This window comes from Vicugna pacos, chromosome 13 (genome assembly GCF_048564905.1).
Source record: "Vicugna pacos chromosome 13, VicPac4, whole genome shotgun sequence".
Lineage (NCBI taxonomy): Eukaryota > Metazoa > Chordata > Mammalia > Artiodactyla > Camelidae > Vicugna > Vicugna pacos.
Window position 1 is genome coordinate 56,912,800 of NC_132999.1, and position 21,489 is coordinate 56,934,288.

The 21,489-nt window shown below is 53.5% G+C and overlaps 1 protein-coding gene across 3 annotated transcripts in view; it reads right to left on the reverse strand.

Moving 5' to 3' along the window:
* The window catches only part of PLEKHM2 (pleckstrin homology and RUN domain containing M2), a 34,691-nt gene that overhangs the window by 4,898 nt on the left and 8,304 nt on the right, over nucleotides 1-21,489 (reverse strand). For 2 of the 3 annotated variants that reach the window (XR_012079488.1, XM_072975330.1), the window contains exons 2-12: nucleotides 10,738-10,844; nucleotides 10,237-10,346; nucleotides 9,565-9,664; nucleotides 8,936-9,023; nucleotides 7,957-8,143; nucleotides 6,473-6,532; nucleotides 3,238-3,463; nucleotides 1,303-2,133; nucleotides 949-1,018; nucleotides 700-790; nucleotides 296-360 (exon numbers count right to left, since the gene is read on the reverse strand). Coding sequence is in view for 2 of the 3 variants with exons in the window: in XM_072975330.1 (XP_072831431.1) it covers nucleotides 296-360; nucleotides 700-790; nucleotides 949-1,018; nucleotides 1,303-2,133; nucleotides 3,238-3,463; nucleotides 6,473-6,532; nucleotides 7,957-8,143; nucleotides 8,936-9,023; nucleotides 9,565-9,664; nucleotides 10,237-10,346; nucleotides 10,738-10,844 (1,935 nt within the window). In the remaining variant the exon portion in view is untranslated. The remainder of the gene's footprint in view (nucleotides 1-295; nucleotides 361-699; nucleotides 791-948; nucleotides 1,019-1,302; nucleotides 2,134-3,237; nucleotides 3,464-6,472; nucleotides 6,533-7,956; nucleotides 8,144-8,935; nucleotides 9,024-9,564; nucleotides 9,665-10,236; nucleotides 10,347-10,737; nucleotides 10,845-21,489) is intronic. The other variant, XM_072975331.1, reaches the window with a different exon arrangement.

A 21,489-nucleotide genomic window follows, 5' to 3' on the forward strand; every position in this document is an offset into this window, starting at 1 on the left:
AGACTGAGAGCCGGCTGGGGAGGGAGGAGTGACTCTGGGGTCACCATGAGGTAAAGCCCTCAGGGGCCTGGGCCCTGGCACAAGTTAGGAAGGGATGCTCAGACAAACAGCGGGGGAAGAGGCAGCCTTGAGCTTGGGTCCCATCCCTGGCACCATGTACCGCAGCTGCTGTGGGATAAGAGCTGGCTCCAACCTCGGGGCTGAGGCAGGAGACATGCCCGGCCCTGCAGCTCTGGGTGGGCGGGCCAAGGGGCCCTGCCCTACAGGACACACCAACCGCAGAGCCTGAACTCACCGACACATAGTCAAGTTCATTGTAAGAAACAGCCTCTTCCACCAGGTATGGCTTCTCTGTGGCCCCTGAGGGAGGAGACCCCAATGCCTATTACCCCCGCTGGCCTCTGTGCCCTCCCCCTGCCCCACTCTCTAGGATCTGGCCCCCTCTCTCGGTCAGGACCCGTCCTGGCCCTGTGATCTGAAATGACGGGGTTGGAGAATGACACGGGGTGCTCACGGAGGGGCCCCCAGGCCTACGTCCTGGGGATGCTGGAAATGCTGGCAGCCCCTTCCGTGGGGAGCATTTTCATCACCATGTGCCAGGCAGCTGAGAGACACCCGGGGTGAGGGGGCACGGGGAGCAGGGGGCGGAAAGTCAGTCTCATCCTCCACGTGCCCTGGCCTAGCCCGGGCGGCAGGCACCTTTCCGGAGCAGGTAGACGTAGCAGTCTGTGAGCAGCACGTACAGCAGCTGCAGGTTGCCCTCCATGTGCCCCGTGCTCATCCGGATCATCTGAGGGGCCGAAGCACACAGAGGTCAGGCACTGCGGCCGCGCCCCGGCCCGGAGCGCGCGCACGCACGCTTCCCCTTCTGAACGCGAGCCGAGCGGGCCAGTCCTGCCTCCCCCCTCCGTGTGGGCTCCTGCTCGTCCTTGAGACCCTGGGACTTACTTTGAAGAGCTGCTCCTCGTTTTCCCGAAACACATGGATCATCAGCAGGAGCAGGTGGTTGTTGTCTACTCTGTGAGAGGGACAAGCGTGGGGAGGGCGAGGTGTGAGGCCAGGGCGGGCGGGAGAGGCCGCACAGGCACACGGTGACGATACACGCGCAGAGGCGATGCAGGCACCCAGAGGCAGCGCAGTGGCAGTGCCCTGGCCCCCGCCAGGAGCCTCAGTGAGGGAGGGGGGGACCACAGCCCTTCCGACCTCCCAGCCCACGCTTAGTTTATTTGGAGGGTGAGGCCCAACATCCCCTGATCAAGGAAAGGGGTGTCTCACGCAGGTGGCATAGACAGACGTGCTCACCTGAACTCCGCCGAGTGGGTCATCTCAGAAGGGCTCCCCTGTCCCTCATCCACCCCAGAGTCCTCAGCGCTGCTCAGACAGGGGCTAGGCTGGTCTCGCTTGAGCCGGCAAAGAGCCTCCTGGGTCCCAGGCTCCGGCTCTGGCCCCTCACCAACCAGGGGCAACTGGGTCTCTGGGCCCTGGGTCTCCGGCTCCCGAGCCTCCCCTGGGGTGTCCTCTAGGGGCCGAGGCGCCTGTCCCGCTCCTCCTCCCTCTTCTTGGCCAGCAGCCGCAGGGCCACCAGGAACATGCAGCGGTTGGCCAAGCCCTGCAGGGTCATGGTTGCCGCCACCTGATGTAACAGTACTTGGACTCTCGACGGTAAAGCGGTAGAAGTCCATCGGGGCTGGAAGCCCCTCACTAAAGTCGCAAAATGGCGGCCTCTCCGGGGTGTCCCCGGAAGAGACGGTCCGAAAGGACTGGTTGGGGGGCTCGACGTGGGAGCACCAGGTGCTGGGGTCCAGCTGCCCGTTGAGCTGGTTGATGACCTTACTCAGGGGCTGCCCCAAGCACTCCATGGAGGTGTCCTTCATTTCGGGGATAAGCAAGGCCACCTGGCCAGGCTCTGAGCGCTCGCTGCCCTCGGCGGCGCTGCTCGGCCCCTCTCCCTCCTCTGGGGGCGACCCAAGGGCAGTGTCCGGTGAGCCACGCCCAGGGCCTGGGCTGCTGACAAGGCTGTCACCATTCCCCCGCCTGGCACACGTGTGTTGGGCAGAGGCCGGGTGAAGGGGACTTGCTTCCTCATCCGATCTGGGTTTCTTCTTCTTGCCAAGCTTCTTCTTCTTGGTGACCCTGGACAGCAGAGATGGGGAGAGGCTTAAGTCTCAGCACCACAGTACTGAGGGAAACGAGACTGGCTGGCTTAAAAGAGGTGATCCTGGGCAAGGGGCCTTCGGGGGGCCCGGGCAGCACTGGGTGCGAGGCCCTGGGCCAGGGGCTGACAGCGCTCAGGCTCCGAGCTACCTCCCAGTGCCGGCAGAGGTGGGGACCCGCCGAGGGAGGCACAGACGGCAGCAGACAGAGGAATCCCCGAGCAGGTCCTGCGAGCGCCAGCTGACGGCACACCTGGGCGAGCTGGGCTCCTGGCCATAGTTGGTCAGACCAGTGGCCCCCCTACTCAGCCTCCCCTTAGGATGTGGGCAGTGGACCCTGAGCTGACATCTCACATCCCAGGTATCACTGTGGATAATCAAAAGACTCAAAGTCGTTTGAACTCAAACTCCTGGCTCCTTGGTCCCAAGCTGGCTGGAGGGGGCCTGGCTAAGCTATCCTGGGTTTGAACCACTCAAACTGCTCTGGACTCAAATAAGCCTGTGGGAGCAGGACTGCTGGTTCCAGTCACTGGGGAGCAATTCCCCGGGCCTTGGGCTGGCAAGCCTCTGGGAGGTTTGACACACACATCTTTTTCAGTGCAACAGACTCAAGGGCTGGAGCCAGGAGAGGTCAGGGAGCCGAGGCGGCTCTGGCCCAAGAGTATCCCAACTTGTCATCCACCTCCTCCTTCCCTTCCTTCCATGTCGCTGTCAATATGACAAAGAGGCTCCTCTTTCCATGAGCCATGCTGAACTCCAGTTAGTACAAAGCTCAGAAATTATGCACTAATGTCCAAGAACTCCCTTGGAAAGAAGTCCTATCTGAGGTGTTTTCTGGATGACAGGACAGATGCCCCAGCAGCCTGGGCATGGCCCTGGAAGCCAGTCACCTCCAGGCTCTGGCCTCAATTCCTCTTGATCAAAGAACCACCAAGGAGGGGAGAGGTACTTAGTCCCCAGGAAGATGCCCAGATGCCCTCGGGGGGAGGCCTTAGTTTATAGGGACTAAAAGTGATGCTAGGAATGGACAGGACGGACACCAGGATGCCCACTCAATTTCTCTTGGGACCCCTCCCCCGCTGACCTGATGACCTCGAGCTCTGTGCAGTCTGGCAGGTCTAGGGTGTGGGACTCCTCCTTCTCCTGAGACGTGGCGTGCACAGGGGTGGTGTCGGAGGAGGACACGGTCTCTGCCTGGTCCTCATTAAAGGGGTTGTGGCGCTGGGTGGGACTCTTGGTGGAAGCCTTGCTGCTGGTCGGGTCCGAGGCAGTGGAGCGGGGGCCACTGACCGTGTCTGTGAGGTCTCCATCTGGGAGAACAGGGAACAGGAGACAGCCCGTCGGACACCATCTGGGAACCCCAGGCCCCCAAAGCATGCCTTATCTCAGGAGGGAGGCAGGTGAGTTCTTCCCAGGGAAATCTGGCCTGGGTGGCTCTGTTTCAGGAGTAGAAGCCCCAAGCCAAAGGACATGGAATCTGTGCTGTGAGAGCAACATGGGGGGATGTCAGCACCACCACCCCTGGGAGCCCTCGAGAGCTCATAACAATTTGGCCGAGTTTGAGTTAAGAGCCCCAGTGTTAAGCAACCTACAGGCTTAAGCCCCTCAAGGATGGTGACCTCAGTGCCTCAAAAGATGGGCTGCATACCTCTTAGGCTCACCTTAGAGCCTCCATCAGGGACTGCCAGAGCGGACCCGGCAGCCTTTCTGGCACCCCACGCCCCTGGCAGGGCTGAGATACCCAAAGTCCTCTGAAGGGTCCCCCACAGTGGCAGATACAAAGGAAGGAAGGAGGGGAGAAGAGAACCAGGAGAAAATGAAGGGTGCCGAGGCTGAGGACAGGACAGGGAGTCCAAGGGTGAGGAGCAGGGGCAGGGGCGGAAAGAAGGACTCAGAGCACAGAGGAGAGACTGAGATGCAGAGGGAAGGAGGAAGGTGTGCAGAGTGGCTGCTCCCCACCAGACACCTCGTGGGTCCTTCTTCCCCGACGACCCCCAAGCACCCTTTCAAGGTGGGTGCTGAGAACTGCATTTCGTCCAGACCTCAGCTTGTTTCCTGGTTCTCCCTGGGTGCGCTCTCACCCATGGCTCCACCGCGGGGATGATGCAGCCCCTCCACAGAGGAGCTGGTTTACTGGCTCCCCCCGCCCCCAACTGTCCACCCCAAGTCACTGGAACGGGACACGGAGAGGAGGGAGCGTCAGCAGGAAAAGCACACGAGGCATTTATCCAGTGGCAGACGGGAGGCCGCCCAAGCTGGCGGAATAGCCTGGGTGACAGTTAATGGCGAAGGACACAGGATGCTCACGCTCCATTTGCCAGCCCGCACACATCTTGCTGGCCGTTACTTGCCCAGAGAAGACGTGGAAAACATGCTTCCCACCCTCAGCCTCACCTGGAAGGGCCCAACCTGCTGCCAGCTTCTTAGTGGGGCTTGGAAACCGCTGGGCAGCTGTCTGCTGACATAGCACATCATCAAAAGTACACTGTTTTTTCATATAAGGACTAAGGAGGAGGCTAAAAGCAACCGCCAGTTCTGCTGGAAAAACACTAGATACACGACGTTTTCTTCTCATATCCAGGGACCCCAGAGCCCTGGTTCTCAGACGTAGAAAACCCTGCCCTTCAGTCTGAGAGAAGGCCCCTGCAAAGCCCACGTGTTCCTGTTCCAGCCCCTGAGACGTGCAGTTGCTCAGGGGAGGAGTCCCAAGAGGTGAGGGAGCAGACCATCCACGGTGGGGCCGGGACACCCGCCAGTTCTGTGAATGAGCCAAGGACTGTGGAAAGGCCACCCCAGTCCCCACCTCAGGGTCCAGAGCTTGGAGCTGCTCCCAAGTCCTGCTTTCTTCTGGGTCTAAGGAGGGGACAGAGCCTCCCCAGGTGAGCTGCCAGGGTGGGCTCAGGGGCCCTTCTGTGCTTGAGGAATTCAGGAAAGCAGCAGCTCGCTGCGGGGACAGATCTCATCCCGGCAGAAGCCCAGCCCCGCCCGAGCAAGCAGCGCCACTGGGCCGTTAGTTCTCAGGCCCCGGGGAGCTCTGAAGGGCTGCGGGGGAGGGTCAGGCCCCGCTGGTCAGGTGACTGCAACAGGCAGGAAGGAGCCAGGGCAGGAAGGGTTAGTTGTTAGAATCAGAGGGGAAAATCGACGCCCAGCATGTGCGCTGCCAGAAGAGAGGCTGAGAGGACAAATGAGGTCAGGATGGAATTCTGGATTTCAAGCTAATGTTAACTGAAAATGGGAGACTTTCCAATCCTACTCTCTTGGCCAGATGAGTTTATTTTTCCCACTGCCCCATTTGTTTCCCTCAAATTTAGGCTACTTCATACTCATGTAACTTGGGAAAAGATCACCTGTCATCCATTATTCACGGATGACAGCTCTAACGACGAGGCGGCCAGCTCCGAGCAGCGGTGAGAACTGCCGGCTGCTCAGCTCAGGGTGAGCACCTCCTCCTTCAGAGGTGGGGCCTCACCCCCACCCTGGGCAGAAGTGCCCTCAGGACAAGAGGCTCTTTAATAAAGGGGGCGAGGTCTGGTTATGGCCTCAGATTTAAGGAGGGAGTATTCTCCGTCTCAGAAACACGTCCCATGCTTGGAGTAATCATGGGAATAGCTTTATGAATTTTCTCAAGCCCAGAAGGGGCGTCATCAGCAGAAAAATGCCCAAGCACTGCTGCCGCCTAGTGGACAGGGTGGGAAGGTTGACAGATTTTATTTTAATCTGCCTTAAAACTTCAAAGAGAATCTCCCCATAGGAAGTTTCAGCTCTGCCAGGGCAATTTCCCACGTTTGGACCTCAATCTCTTTCAAAGATACCCGAGAGAAAGCCAATAAGAACGGACTGGAGGAATCAAGTCCTCTGCCTTTGTTTCCTGATGCTTCAGACACAGGAGTGCAGCTGACCTAGAGGAGCTTACCACCTGCGTGTTCAAGGGCAGCGTTTTCCAGAACAAGCCTCTACTTGCTGGGTCAGGCCACCAGTGCCCTGAAAGCTGGCGGCCCCCTAGGCACATCTGGTGCATCACCTGGCACTGGAATCAGGAAGAGTGATCCGTGTGTCCCTGAAACACAGTCACTTATGACTCCACAAGGCCACTGCATAAAGGCAGGAGTCCTGCACCGGGAGAAGGGATTAACCTAGGACTAGAGGTCAAGTTCTCCTACTGCAGAATTCCATCTATCAGAATACCAGAACACCAAACTTGGCTTTGTTATGATCATTGACATTATTACAAATAATGAGCCGATTTTGAATCATGCAGCAAGCTTGGTGTGGAAATGTTGCAAAACAGGAAAAGAGGATAACAGCGGACTCTGTCCCACCTTCCCAGTCTGTGCTGGGTACAGACGGCACTGCTGGAAACACATCTCCAAAATCATAATCTATAAAAACGAGGGACAAAACTGAAGATTAGAAACACAGGCAGTGGAAGGACAGGGAGGTGGGGGCAACAGGGTGGGAGACATTGGGAAAAAAACAAGAGAGGAAAAACCAGACTTTCTACATTTTATCCGACAACCTCGGGGGAACTTATTAGGACCCCAAGGACTTCTGAGCTCGGGCACTGGCCCAGCAGCCTCTCACCCGCTACAAAGACCTGAGGGCAATCCGTTCCAACCCCAGAAGAACATGGCTCCCTGAGACCTAAGCTCGGTTCCCATCCCTTGCTTTCCTTCCCTCCGCGCACCCAGCAGCTGAGATGAGGTGGGCTCACGGGGGACACCTCCATCCATGGGCAGTCTGGCTGCTCCTCAAGGCCCATCTCTCTAACTCCTCTGAGGCAGCCCTCGAGCCCAACCCGAGGAGACTGGGCCGCCGACTCCCACTGGCACAAGGAGCAGTGCAAGTCTTGCCAACAGCAAGTCTGAACGTGACTGCCTCCTCCCTGGGTCATGTGGCCACAGCACAGGCAGAAATAAAGAAGGAAGAAGGTCAAGGTCTCAATGCTGATGGCATTCTAGGGAGCCCCTGGGGCTGAACTTGTGCTCGGACCCCCTTGCCTGGAGGTGAGGTGGGGTGCAGGAGACGAACAGCTCTGGCTTCCCACATAGGATGAAGGTGGGGATACAGCCAATTTTGTTTTGTTTGTTTGTTTTTCCCCCAACAGAGGCACTGGGGATTGAGCCCAGGATCTTGTGTACGCCGAGCACGCATGCTACTACTGAGCGTTCCCCAAGGAAACAGCTAGTTTTATAAATGAACACAGAGGCCTAAGGTTTGGAAGAAACCAGGCTGTTCCAACCAGTTGTTGGACCAAGACAACAAAATGACCGACAGATGCGATGATGTTCTTCTTCGGTCTTTGATGCAATGGATGTGATCACCCTTAACATGCTGGCAAGTGCAGGAGGGACTCAGAAATTGACGGACCCGTGGGAAAAGGGGGCGAGTCTTCTTCTAAACTTTGGACCCATTCTCCTTCCAGGGGTTGCTTAGCCTCTTCCTGCCTAGAGTCAAGGGTAGGACAGCCCCTCAAAGCAGACAGCATTCACCCTGGCGACGTCAAGGAGAGTTTCCAGGGTGCCCTGCTGATCACCCCCGACCTCAGAGAACTGCCCTGGGCATGTGGCGACAACCTTCCAGAAAAGGGTCTAACATTCGTAAGATCTCATTTTGGCAAATCAGTTTTTGGGCCACCACAGGGACTCTGAGGAAATGAAGGTCTGGAAAAGGACCAGCCCCATTTAATTTCAAATTTCCACCACGGACCAGAACAAGCTAAGAAAGGTGTCCCCCGAGTCAGGCCTCTGTGGTCCAGAGTCAGCTTCGTGGCAGAGGCTGGGCTCACTTCTGCCTGGGCACTCACCCTCACTAGACGGGGCGATGGCACTGTCGTCCCACTCCAGGGTGGTGGAGGTGACAGAGTTGAAGGAGTTGAGGGAGAGGCTATCTGAGCCATGGACTGAGCTGGGGAGGCGGTCTTCGAAGTCCAGCAGGTACTGGGGTTTGTAGTAGTCGGGCATGTAGGGGGCCAAGTCTAAGTAGGGGGCATCCTGTGGAGAGAGTGGAAGAGGCAGGTTTGGGTGGTGGGATGCCTAGGTGGGCCCCAAAACAGGGCCTTCCCTGGGTCTGCCTTCACACCCTCCCAGGCTGGTTTTAGTGTGGAAATCAATGTCCTTAAGGTACTCAATCCAGAAATAAGCTGCTAAAGAGAGTAATGCCTGTGGCTCGCAAGGCTGTGGACTCGGGGTCAGCCATGATGACAGAACCTAGCTGGGCCGTCTGACTCCCACGACCTCGTGTACTATCAGAGTCCCTCGTTTTCTCCAGCTTCCACTACTTTTCATTCACCAAGTTCCTTTCTCAGCCTGTGCTGCTGGGGTTGGGACCTGGGACCCAGTGAGGGCGGGACAGCCGCACAGAGCTGGACAAGCCCGAGTCCAGAGGGCACCCGGGAGCCTCGGCAACTCTCCCCAGGCTGGAGCGAGGCAGCGAGCTGAGAGGTTCCAGGATCGCGGGAGGCACAGGGATGAATTTGCCTTGTCTCTCAAAGACTCATGTCCTGAACGTGAAGGAGAACACATCAGTGCTAAAATACTCCAGGCCATGCGGCTTTTCTCCCAGTCGGAACAGAGAGACAGGAAGCAGTCCCCCGAACCAGGAATTCTGGCCAAGAGAGAACCACCTCAATTCCACTCAATCCCACTGGGCAGACCCTGAGCTGTTCCCTCACCTGGACAAACAGGACACCGCTCAGGCTCAGTCACACCCAACAGGCTCGCCGAGCAGGGCCCACCCTGCCCACTCCTCTGCCCCTACAAGCAGCGAGAGCCGTGGTGTCTCACCAGGTCCAGGTCAAACCGAATGAACTCCAGCCCGGACACCAAGGTCAGGAAGAGGGTCAGGTGGTCATGGCTGCAGACCAGGGCATTCCTGCAAGACATGAGAAGGAACGATGGTGATTCTGGCCCTGGTTACCAGTGGTGCCTCACCCTAACCCTAACTCCAACAAGCCAGCTGTGCTGACATGTGACATGTGACATCCCTGCTCGCTGGAGGGCACCCAGCTTGTTGCAGCCTTTACCCACCCCCTTCCAGCACTCTCCGGCTGGGTTTGGAGCTACACGGCACTTCTTCAGATACGGGGCCCGCAGCAGCTCTCGGCAGCCGCTATAAATAGTCTGTCCCTGCAGCAACCCCAGCAAAGGCTGGGCGCTCTGGTCAGACCTGAGGCCCGGGTGGAGGAGCAGGCAGAGGCCAATCAAGCACCGGATGCTCACAGGAGCCTGGCTGGAACCCCAGCTGTCACAGGCAAGGCTCCACTGGCTCTCTGGCCGTCACCAGAGCACACCAACGTGTGCTCAGCATGTGCTGCCAGGCTAGGCCTCTGAGGTGGCACCGCGTGGTGTCTGCAGGGGACAAGGCTCAGGGGGAGCTCGGGAGCTGTGTGAGACGGGCCGTTCGGGACACTCACTTGACGTAGTACTTGTGCAGCAGACCCAGGTTCTCCTGGAACAGCCGCAGGTAGCTCTCCAGGGAGTTCTCGTTGAGGGCCAGGTACAGCCAGGCCCGGCCTGCAAACAGAGGGAGGGAGGAACTGGGAGGAAGGCCTGGCGGGTGCTGGCTTTCCTCGGCCCAGCTAGGGCAGAAAGGAAAGGAAGAGTGGCTGGAGGGGAGCAAGCAACCCAACAGCCTTCTCTCTCCTTGGGGTGCCCCTGAAATCTTGATTTTTCCCTGTCAGACTCCAGCCTGCAGGTGGCCAGGAAACTCGGGCAAACAGGGCAGATTGCAAACTTCAAACAGGTTGAAAAATGCAAGGATTCTGCACTGATCCTGCAGACTGACACTGATCCCACTCAGGGAGGGAAGCGAGACCCGTCCTTATGTGCTTGGGCTGGGACTCGACAGGAGCCCTGCTCTCAGCATCTCACTCTCCTTCATCACATCCACGATGCTCCAGCCAACTGTCACATGCAGGGAGAAGAGAGGCCTCGCAGAGGGCGCTGGCGTTTTAACGACACTCCACCGCTGGACACCGTGAGGCATTCGTCCTCCCAGACTGACCCCGAGGCCACACCTAAGCCCTGAGCTACCCACAGGGAGGGTGGGGCTGGTCCCGTCCCCGCGTCAACCTGGTACTACTCACTGCGCCCCAGGTTGGTGGCCACATGCTGCAGCACCTCGATCTGTCTGACGGCCTCTCTCCGGGTGAAATGCACCACGAGCACCCAGTAGCCAGATGAGAGGTCTTGCAGTCTGAGGAAACAGGACAGGAGCTGCTATGACCTCGACGGGGCCAGCCGGGGATGCTGCAGTCAGTTGGTCCACCAGCCTCTGTGTCAGTAGTGAGCTCAAAGCTGAAAGCAATGGATTCCCAGCGGGACCCACAGGCAACCACCAGAACTTCACACCATCATTTCATCTGTTGCTAATCCTTTCCCCAATCATTCATGCCCGCTCAGAGACGATTTACTGGGATAACCTAAGGCAGCCTGCGGGCCACTTGAGTGAGACAAATCTCTTTCCGCCAAGGGAAGGAAGAAATAAAAGGCAGACAAGGCTAGGGGCTTCTCCCTGGAGGTTACTCATGGCCTCTGCGTGCCCTGATGTGCAGCACAGTCTTCTCCAGAAATCACCTCCACCTTACCCATAGAGCAGGGCGTGGTCCAAGTGCTCACACAGACGCTGCAGGACCTTGTCGTGGTTCCGGATGGCAGGGGTCTCATCCTCACATGCTGCAAAGTAGCTCTGCAACTGGGAGGAAAAAAAGTCCCCTCCAGATCAGAGACGGGTAAAGAGGAGTTCTGGAATCAGGAGGGTAGCTGAGAAAACCGGTCAGAGGATACATCCACGTTGACCGACAGACAATCTGCCCCAAACTGCCTGCACCAGCTGCTTATGCTGCACTGCAGGCTCCAGAGGGCACAGGCGGCCTCCTTAGAGCCTGGTCCCCAGGAGGCACTCGGGAAGTGCTCAGCAGGACGACAGCTTGATGCTGGCGAGGGAGTCGCGGTCCACAGGTACGTCTCAGGTATGTCATCAGCCTGCTTCGAGCCAGGGCCACCGAGCTCTATACAACTCTGAGGGCACTACCTGTAGTGTCATGTGCACAAATGAACCCTCAGTGCCCAGTGTGAGTCCCCTGCCCCTGGAGCTGTGCCGCACGGTGGCCCCACTTAGAGCTGCTCCCCTGTACAGACCAAGGGCTGCCGGACGTGGGCACCTGCTCCAACCGCCTTCTTGCCAGAGTGTGACATGGGACACTGGGTTTACCTGAGGAACTCGACAAGGCTAGATACGGATCCAGGCTCACGTCAACCCACCAAGGACACTGTTCCCAGGTTGGGCTGATAGCAGGAGCTTTGGCCAGCAGGCGAGGTGGACGGCCGCGCTGAGCAAACCCCAGCAGGCGGGTGACGGCGAGGCCGGCTCTCTCAGCTCAGCTACAGCTAAGACAGCCCGGGCACCTGGACTGAGTTCCCTGCTACGCAGAGGCAGGTAGAGCCCCAGGAGAAAAGGCTTTCCAAGTGCGTTTCAGCCACACTCTGGTCTGCTGCTGCCCTTCTCACGGCCAGAAGGGGGGAGGACACGCAAAAAAGAACGCTCATCCCAGACACCCGGCTTAGGTTTAAGCTCCTGGTGTTGGACAAACATGTTCTCAAGTGTCAGAGCAGTGGCAGAGACGGTGGCAGCAGCAAGACACATCAACCACAGCAACAAGCACGCGCTCCTGGAGGGATGCCAGCCATTCAGCCCCCGCAAACAAAAATAGCCTCTCTTCTCCATGGCCCAGAGAAAGCCCAGCAGCCCTGCTGGCCGGGGACAGGCCTCGGTCCTGCAGCGTCTGCCCCCCACCCCCGCAAGAGGAAGGCAAAACAGAGCCCCAGGAGGAGAGGTTTCCAGAACTGAGAGCAGTAAGTCTGTGAGAACTGCGAAACTCCCTCTCAGCAGTGGCCGAAGGTGTGCCTGCATGTGTTAGCTCTGAGAACCACGTCGGTGTCTGGCCACTCCCCCCACTTTTAAAGTCAAATTCCAAGTAAATCTGAGATCAGAGTCTTAGATGTTAGAACTGGAAGGATCTTTAGAGAGCTAGTGCAACTCCCTTATTAAAAAAGCAAAGGCTTATTTATTTTCTAGATTATAAAAGCAGCTACACCCACCATAATGCTTGAAAAACATGGAAAAGTTCAAATTTTTATTTATTTATTTTAAAACAAAGAAGGTTAGTCAGGCCAGCAAAGGTCCCTACTGTGATTTTCAGCTAAGTGAGGGTGCCATGGTGGAACTCAGACTCCTTTTCCAGGTCAAGATGCCTTAAAATATATATATTCTGACAGCAGTATTTGCTCACCATTAACGTGTAAGCAACATGGAAGTGTGTATAAACCCAAAGCCCTCCTCTCCCCTGCTCCCTGCCGTCTACAGCTTGTGTGTGTGTATCCTCCCAACTCGTTTCCTGCATATATAGACTAAAAAGAAAAGAAAAAGTGAAATGGGATCATGCTGTATTTGTTCTGAAATTTGCTTTTTCCTAACAGTATGTCACATACGTATTTCCATATCATTAGACACAGATCCACTCCATTTTTCTTTGTTTTACAGCCAAGTATATTCTAACATACTCTGTGCCATGCTTTAATCACTGTTGGATACAGCTACTGTCTCCACTTCTTTGCACTGTATGGAGTGGAAACACGGAGCTGAAGAATGTGCATATTTTCAGCGTGGCTGGGCCTTGCCATTTGCCCTTTTAAAACGCTGGATCCATTTACACTCCCATCCTGCTGGCCAATACTGGATCTAATTAGTCTAACTTTTGGCCAGTCCAGTTGGTGAACAATAGTACCTAACTGTTTTACACTGTACTTGTCTGATCACTAATGCGATGAACATCCTTAATAGTCACTGGTGTGTACTCTTACGTGCGCTGCCCATTCACATCTCTGCCCGGTCTTTTCCTGGTTGCTTGTCTTTTTTTATTGCTCTGTTGAAGCTCTCTGTTAAGGATTTAATCCTGTTTGCTGCCATGTGGGGTGTTTTTGCTTTGTTTTGTTTTTGTCCAGTGTCACTTGTCCTTTAAACTTTGTTTACAGTGCTTTTTTCCCTATTGAGAAAAAAATTTTTAATATAGCCTAATCTGTCGATCTTTTCCTTTGTAGTTTCCCATTTTTCCTGGTCGTCTAATATTATAAAGGCACCTTATTCTTCTATAGCTTTAAGACTTCTTTGGTTTCTTTTTAGTTTAGATCTTTATGTATGGCATGAAGTAAGGATGCAGCTTTACTATTTTCTGGAATGGATAACCCATTTCCCACATTTATTAGTAGTCCCTTACTAACCTGCAACTTAATATGCCACCTTTCTAGACTATTCTGCTTAACTGGCCTACTGTCTATTCCTGTGCCAGTCCCATACTTTTAAGTATTTTCACTTTATTCAACATTTTGATATGGGCAGAATATGGTCACCCCATCTCCCAACTATTCTTCTTCAAAACTGTTTTGACTATCCTGGCACATTCTTTTAGAATAACATATCATTACAATTCCTTTCTGGACTTGGAGTAGAACTATACTGAGTCCAGAGGTTATTTGGGGGGGAAATGGTATTTTTGCAATACTCAGTCTTCTCACCCAGGAAAATGGAATTCTTTTTCCCACTTAGGCAGGGATTTTATATATTTGGTAAGTTTTTCAGCTTTCTTTAGATAAGTCTTGCACATTTCAAGGGAGGCTACATACATACACATGGTATTAAGAATTAGGGAACAGTCTGCAACCAGAAAACAATTTCTGCAAAAAGAGAGAGTATAACTTGGTGGTTAAGCACGAGGGGTCTGAGCAGGACACATGGGTCCAAAGACTGGCTCTGCTACAACAGAGTTGAGTACCTTTGGCAAATTACTTAACCCTCTAACCTTTATTTTTTCTCATCTGTAAAATGGGTTACAAAGATTGTTTAGAGCTGAGCTGTCCAATACAGTTGCTACATGTGACTATTTGAATTTAATTAACTAATTGAGTTTAATTAAAATTAAACAAAAGTAAAAATTCAGTTCTTGAGCTGCACTAGCCCCACGTCAAGTGCTCAATGACCACATGTGGCTAATGGCTACTGTACTGGACAGTGCAGATACAGAACACTGCCATCACTGCAGAAATGTCTATTGGACAGTATGGTTTAGGGGATCAGATGATATAAAGCAGGCAAAAGGCTGAGCATAGATCCTGGTCAGCAGCAAGTGCTCAACAAACATTAGCCAAGATTACTAAGAATAATGAACCCACAGGGAAAAAGTTCATTGCAGCATTATTTACAATGGTCAAGATATGGAAGCAACCTAAGTGTCTATTGATAGATGAATGAATAAAGAAGTGGTATATATATATACAATGGAATAGTACTCAGCCATAAGGCAAAGCAAACAAACTTAAGAAAACAGAAAAAGACTCAAAGATACAGAGAACAGCTGGTGGCTGCAGAGGGGAGGTGGGTGGAGGGACGGGCGAAACAGGTGAAGGGGATTAAAAGGTACAAACTTCCAGTTACAAAATAAATTCATGGGGATTTAATGTACTGCACAGGGAATATAGGTGATAATATTGCAACGACTTTGTATGGTGACGGGTGGTAACTAAACCGACTGTGGTGGTCTTTTTGTAATGAAGAGAAATGCTTAATCACCTGAAATAATATAATAAGTTAATTATATGCCAAATAAATAAATAAACAAAAAGAATAATAGTTTTAGTCAAACCAATGACACAGCGCTTAGCTAAAAGTAAGCTCAGGTGCAAAGAACAGTGATGCTCTCCGCTCTCAAGAACTCATACTGTGTTCATGAGCTCACTAGCAGGTGGTTCCAAAGCCTATCCTTTAACCACTCTTTTATTACATCAGGTTGATAGAATTTTTCCATTGTCTAGGAGAATAAGATCTGGAATCAATCGACAACCCAGCATAGCTTCTCGGAGGAGCAGGAAGAAGAAAGGGAATGTCTCTGAGTCAGTGATGAAGAACTTTAGGAGCCCTGGCAACAGCCTGAGCTCACACTGAGGGGGCTGGTCAGAAAGACAGCACACAGGTGGACAGCCGGAGTCTCCCTCCGCGGCAGACAGGCAGCCGCTGGAGCCACTCCCCGCATCACACGCAGGCTCTGGAAGTGGGAGGAGAGCAAACACCGGGCCTCATCTGAGAGCCTCTGAGCAACCGAATTAATGCAATGAGGACAATGAACAAACATAACTCTGCCTGGAAGCACCATTACCAAAGTTTACTCCAAATCACTCTTCGGTTACACACGAGACCTGCTGGAGGAGCTAATACCAGCTGTCATTAGAGCCATCATTTCACTGAGCGCTTGTCATGTGCACTAGCAGGGCGGCAGAGTAATTCAGAGTGTGGATTCTGGGGGCAGACAGCTTGGATTTGAATGTGGGCAAGTTCTTTAACCTCTCTAAACTCAGCTTCCTCATCTGCAGCCCTAGAGGTTGTGGTGAGGGTCCGGATAATACTTGCACTGTATTTATCAAAGTGCATAATACCATGAAAACACTTAATAAATGTTAGTGACCATGACGATGATGGTGATGAGGCACTCCACACACACTGCTTCACCGTCACAGCGACCCCATCAAGTAGGTCACAGGGCTAGCGAATGGCAGAGGCAGATTTTAAATCCAGGTCTTTTCATCTAATGTTGGTTCAAGATCCCTGAATGAATGCTGCGTATAAAATGTTATATTCTGTTCTAATGCATTGTAGGAGGACCCAAGAAGGTGAAATTCGGTCCCCTCTTCTTTAAGTCACAAGAACTAAAAAGCCCACGGTGGATATGAGCCCAGTGCCTTCTGCAGCTCTGCATCTTGGAAGATGGGTGGAGGAGAAGGGCCGGTGTGGCTTCTCTAAGAAATGGCTGCCTGCTCTCTCCATCCCTGTGCCCCAGGCTGGCGTCTTCCCGGCAGTGAGGAAGTGGACTGTTTGGTTAACACAAGCCACAGGAGCTCCAGGAGGAGGAGCTTCCCCACTTATGGGAAGAAATCCATCCTGCTGATCAGGTTGCCAAGTGGTTTTGAGTGTTTCCTTTCTGCTTGTGAATATTTGAGGAAAAGGTGAAAAAATTCAGAATTAGCAGGAGTCTAGGGCAGGAATCAGCAAACGATGGTCAGTGGGTCCGCCTCCTTTTTTGGAAATAGAGTTTTTTCAGGACACAGCCACACCCGGTCGGTTTGTGTTATGTTATCTAAGGCTGCTCTGCACTGCGATGGCGGGGCTGAGCAGCTGTGCGGAGACTGAACGGCCTGCAGAGCTGAAAATGTTTACTGTCTGGCTCTTTACAGAAGAAGTTTGCTGGCCTCTGGTCTAGAGCCTTGAGCAGAGGTGGCAAAGAATGCACACCTGTCACAGGCTGGGATGTCTCCTACCCAACGCTCAGCTCAGCAACGGCGAGAAGGGGAGGCTTGAGCCTTAAGGATTAATATATTTCAACAAATATTTGGGGGGAGGGCATAGCTCAGTGGTAGAGAGCATGCCTAGCATGCATGAGGTCCTGGGTTCAATCCCTTGTATCTCCATTAAAAATAAGTAAACAAACAAATAAACCTAATTACCACTCCCCCCAAAAAACCCCAAAACAAAACAAATATTTACTAAGCACATTACATGTGTACATTAATGCTATTCTTATACAGAAGTCCTTGCCCTTGTAAAACTTACATTCTGGTGGCAAAGAGTATAATCCAATACATATGTTACAAGGCTGCTATAGCTTCTGTGTGGTGTATGCACAGACTGCGGAAAGCCAAGGTGGAGGCAGAGAGACTGGCTGGGAGGCGATCACCCGTGTGGATGGATGATGGGGGCTTGGAGCTGCCTGCAGCGGTGGAGGCTAGAAAAGGTCGGGTTTAAGATCTATTCTACAGGTGGTGCCCCAGGGATTTACTGATGGATTAGATGTTGGGCAGGAGAGAAAGGAAGGTGCCCAGGATGATTCTAAGGTTTCTGTTCTGAGCAACTGAATGGCAGTGCCATTCCCAGATCAGGTAGAGTTCTGCACTGACCATGGTTAAGTTCAAAATACCTATCAGATATCTAAGTGGAGATGTCAAGGAGACAGCTGTATAAATGGGTCTGGAGTTCAGAGAGAGGTCAGGGCCACCAGCCTGTGGACAGTATTTAAAGCTGTGGAATTGGATCAGATCACCCCGGGAGTGCAGAAAGAGGAGTATCTGAACACTGAGCCAGGGCGCTCCAATGTCAGACTGGGGTCCTCCCCAAATCTGCACAACAGGGCCTGATCAGGTTGACCTGGGCACAACAGGTCAACCTGAGCAGAAACTCTGGAGGCGGGGCCCAGGAGCCAGAGTTTCTTTTTAATACTCCCAGACAATTCCAATGCCCAGCCAGGGCTGAGGACCACTGCTGGAGGCTGAGAAGCCACAGCCAGTGAGGCAGGTGGAAAATCGGGAGTGTGTTCCAGGAGCCAAGTGAAGACAGTCTGCAAAGGGAGGGAATGATCAGTCCATCAGGGTCACGTTCCCACATATAGGGCGGGGCTGGGAACCTTGACGAAAGCAATCTGGGGGAGGAGGTAGGGATGAAAGCCTGGCAGCGGTCTGCCACGGAGACTCGGAGCTTGTCTGGGTCCTGTTTCAAGCAAATGAGGCATTTTTAAACTGACATTGATGAGGCAATTAGAACTTGAAAACTCAGTAGATGTTTGATGATACAGGAAAAATTGCTGTTACATTTAAGGTGGAAGGGTGGTATTGGGTTATGTGCAAAGAGAATCCTCGTCGCTGAGCCACACTTACTGAAAAATTTATGAATGTCTGGGATCTGCATTGAAATAATGGAAGGCTAGTGGTAGAGCTGACAAGCAGTCCACGAGATGGTAAGAGCCGTGTGTGGGGCGTCAGCACACCTGACTGCCCATTTTTGGTTAGGGGAGAGAAAAGAAGAGGAAGAGGAAGGAAGCAAGGAAGGAGGGAAAAAAGAAGAGCAAACAACTCAGAAAAATCCTTTGATTTTTCTGCCCAAAGGGTGGCAAGAAAATGGGAGTGGAGTAAAGGAGCCAAGTCCTTGAACAGGAAAGACGGGGTGGGATCCGCTCCCCGGGGGAGAGGTGGCCACAGGTGGGAGCCCAGGTGGGCTGTGTGCTTGATGGTAGAGGATGAAGAAATTCTCATTGGAAGATTTGAAAATAAGCAAGGTCAGCTGAGAATGAAGAGAGAGAATAAAGTTTAAAGTAATTTCTTTTTTTTTAAGCCATGGTTTCCCTGGAGTCCTTTAGCTCAGGCCTGGTCTCAAAGTCATGTTCCCAGACCACACCCCATGGCTAAGCTGCTCTTCTGTCCCTGCCCCTGAATCTCAAGGCTCGCTCAGGCACCCGGGCCAGGAAGGGCTGGGCTCAGTCCACCCCAGACTCTTGTGGCCAGGAGGCTGGTGCTCCCAACTGGGCATTCTGGGAAGACTGGCCGTCACGGGACTGTGCCAGACCCTGTGGCTGTGGGGACATGTGGGTGGCACACTCCAGCAAGCCAAGAAATGCCTGACTCAGAGCATTTTAATTAGGGTCAGTCCCACTCTCTGCTCTGAGCTGCCACAGCCCGGCCCTTGCTGTCTCGTCTCTCACAGACACACAGCCACAAAACAATTTCTAGTTCTACAGTTGGTACCAAGAAATCCTTCCAGGTTGGTCCCTAATAGGTAACTCAAAGGCAGCTGTGAAAGATGATAAATGGCTGATTGAAAATAAGACAGTTACAGGTGCCCTCCTTTCCTTCTCCCTGGTCAGTCAAGACCAAAGAGGCCGTGATGCTGCCCAGCAAACAGATGGGGGATCTGGAATCTCACTCTGCTAAGTTACTCACAGGCTGCACTTGGGGGAGGGCCGTGGGGGGGGGGTCCCCACTCCTATGTTTACAGAGCAGGATAAAAATCCCCGCCCCAACAATGGCAGGAGAGTCTGCAAGGCTGGCAGACCCAGACCTGTCAGATGCGTTGTGTGAACTGCCCGATCACCGCGGGGCTCGCTGCTGGGCCTGCTCCTTCCTGCTTGGCACACAGAGGGCACAGACTTCTAACACAGGAGACTCTCCCGCTGCCCGGGGAGGAAGTCGCCAGGCCACAGCAGCCACCCTGTTGGCTCCAGGGAGACCAGATGTGTTTAGAGGACAGAATGTTTAGAACAGCCTCCTCAGTCCAGGTCTAGGAAGGAGAAATCCAGAAGCAGAAGAGACCTCCACTGAAGGCAAGGTGGACTGCCTCCTGACCTCCAAGTGCCTCTTTTACAAATTAAATCAATGATGGCCCCAGTCATATGAGCTCAACTCAAACTCAGAGCCACCCTGAGCTGCAGGACCCGCTGGACAACTCATCTCTGGCTGCCTCTCATTGCTGCACCTGCAGGTGCACCGAGGGCGAGGGAGGAGTCAGCCGGAAGTGAGACAGCTCTGTCGGCCCTGCCAGTGGTCCTCACAGACACCCACCCTTCTCTCCGAGGCAGACTCTCCGAGGACAGGCAGAGGTCCAGCTGTGTGACACCATTTATTGCCTTCGGGGCCAAGATGTCCCCAGACCTGGAAGCCTGGATGCCCCCAGGAAGAGGGACCCTAGCAGGGCTCGTCCAGGGCAGAGATGGCCGGAGAAGGGGTGGTGTGGCCACCAAAACAACTTCCCCGCCCTGATCCTGCACCAGCAGTGTGTGCTGGCCTCAGGCACAGCCTCTCAAGAATTTGAAGAGAAGGCCAGTGCTCATCATCCAACCCCTCAAAGATAAATGTAAACAAATAAAGAAATACACAAATAAGGCAGGCAGGCTGAGGTCTTCTCAGTCTCAGAAAAGCTTCTTAAAAACAATAATGCCTGTTTTACACCATCCAAGGAACAGAAAGCCACTGCCAACAGCATTTCTGGAGAGACTCTCCATTGGAATTGAAAATAAGGCTGGGTGCTGGCCAGGATGAAGAATTTCAGAATCTAAGGGCAGAAGAACCCTGAGAAATCCCCTGGTTACAAAACAGAGTTTCCTGGAGCCTCTCATTCAGGAGGTTGGGGGTGGGGAGAATCAGAGTGAGCAAGAGAGAGGCTATTGGTGAATGGACCTTTAACTACTAAATGTGTTGAAAATCAGAAAAAGAATCACTCAGCCAGAACCCTCATCCTGCAGGCAGGGAGACTGGGGTCAGGGAGGTGAAGATGCTTCCCGCACCTCCTGGCTTTGTCCAGTGGTCCTTCTGCACCCAGGTGTGTTCAGACGCCACAGAGGTAGCGATTCCTGGAGCCCCTTCTGCTTCCACCCGCCCTGGGCATGAGGGGCACCTGCTGTGACCATCTGGGAAGTGCTCATCCCAGCGTCTTGCTGAGGCGGGTAGAGCAGTGGGGGCCTTGGGCCATTCCCAGGGTCCTGTTGATTGGAAGCTGGGAGGACAGTGTCAGGAGTGTCCCAGACACTTTGTTCTAGACAACATGACAGTGTCAACAGAGGCTTCCGCCCACTGGTATCCACTGCTCCACCAGCACCAGCAACTGCAATGCTTCTGACTCATTCTCCTAATTTAAAAATCCCTAACCTGAGATCCCACCCCACCTTAGCCTGGAGAATGGTTACAGCAGGTTACAGGGCGACAGACCTCAGACATCACCCCCGCACAGGAACCAATCAGAGATCCTGTGCTTCAGAAATGACGAGCCTGACTTCTCAGTGGGCACGAAAAACACTGTCCTTCAGCCAACGTCCCCGCTTGGGAGGGGCTTGAGCCCAGTCTGGGTGGCATCCTGGGACTGACTGGCAGCCCCGCACAGAGGTCGCCATAAAGGGTATACTGTTTGTGTATCGTGGGTCTGCCCTGTTCCTTAAGCAAGCTGAATGAAATCAATGCTTCTTAACCATTCACTTGCCATTAAACACATCCAATTATACAGCTTTCTTTCTCACTTTCCAATCACTGCTCATTAGCCCCTTTGCTGGAGTTGGCAGGCTCTCGGCTTTATTGGCTGCTCTGTTGAAAGATATGTGGGGGTGGGGGAAAGCTGAAAAAAGCAGGCACTTGAATTACCCATGGATTTCATTTCTTTGTGCTTTCCTTGGGGGCGTTGGAACAATGATAGCAGGAAGGGACTGGCCTAGCTGGACACAGATCTCTTGGGTAATTTGACAGAATATGGTTTCCAAAAGCAGTTAAAGGCTCCTCCCTCCTGGCAGGGAGCGCCCCAACCCCAAGGAACGATGGTTGTTCTGCCTCTGAACTCAGCACAGGGTTGACCTCTGATGCAGGACCAAGGACTCCTTTCTGAGTGGAGGGGAAAATGGTCAGAGGCTCTCCCAGGAGGTTCCTAGACAAACATTAGAGGCCTAGGAACCAACCAACGGCCTAAAAGAACATGACGCACATGATTC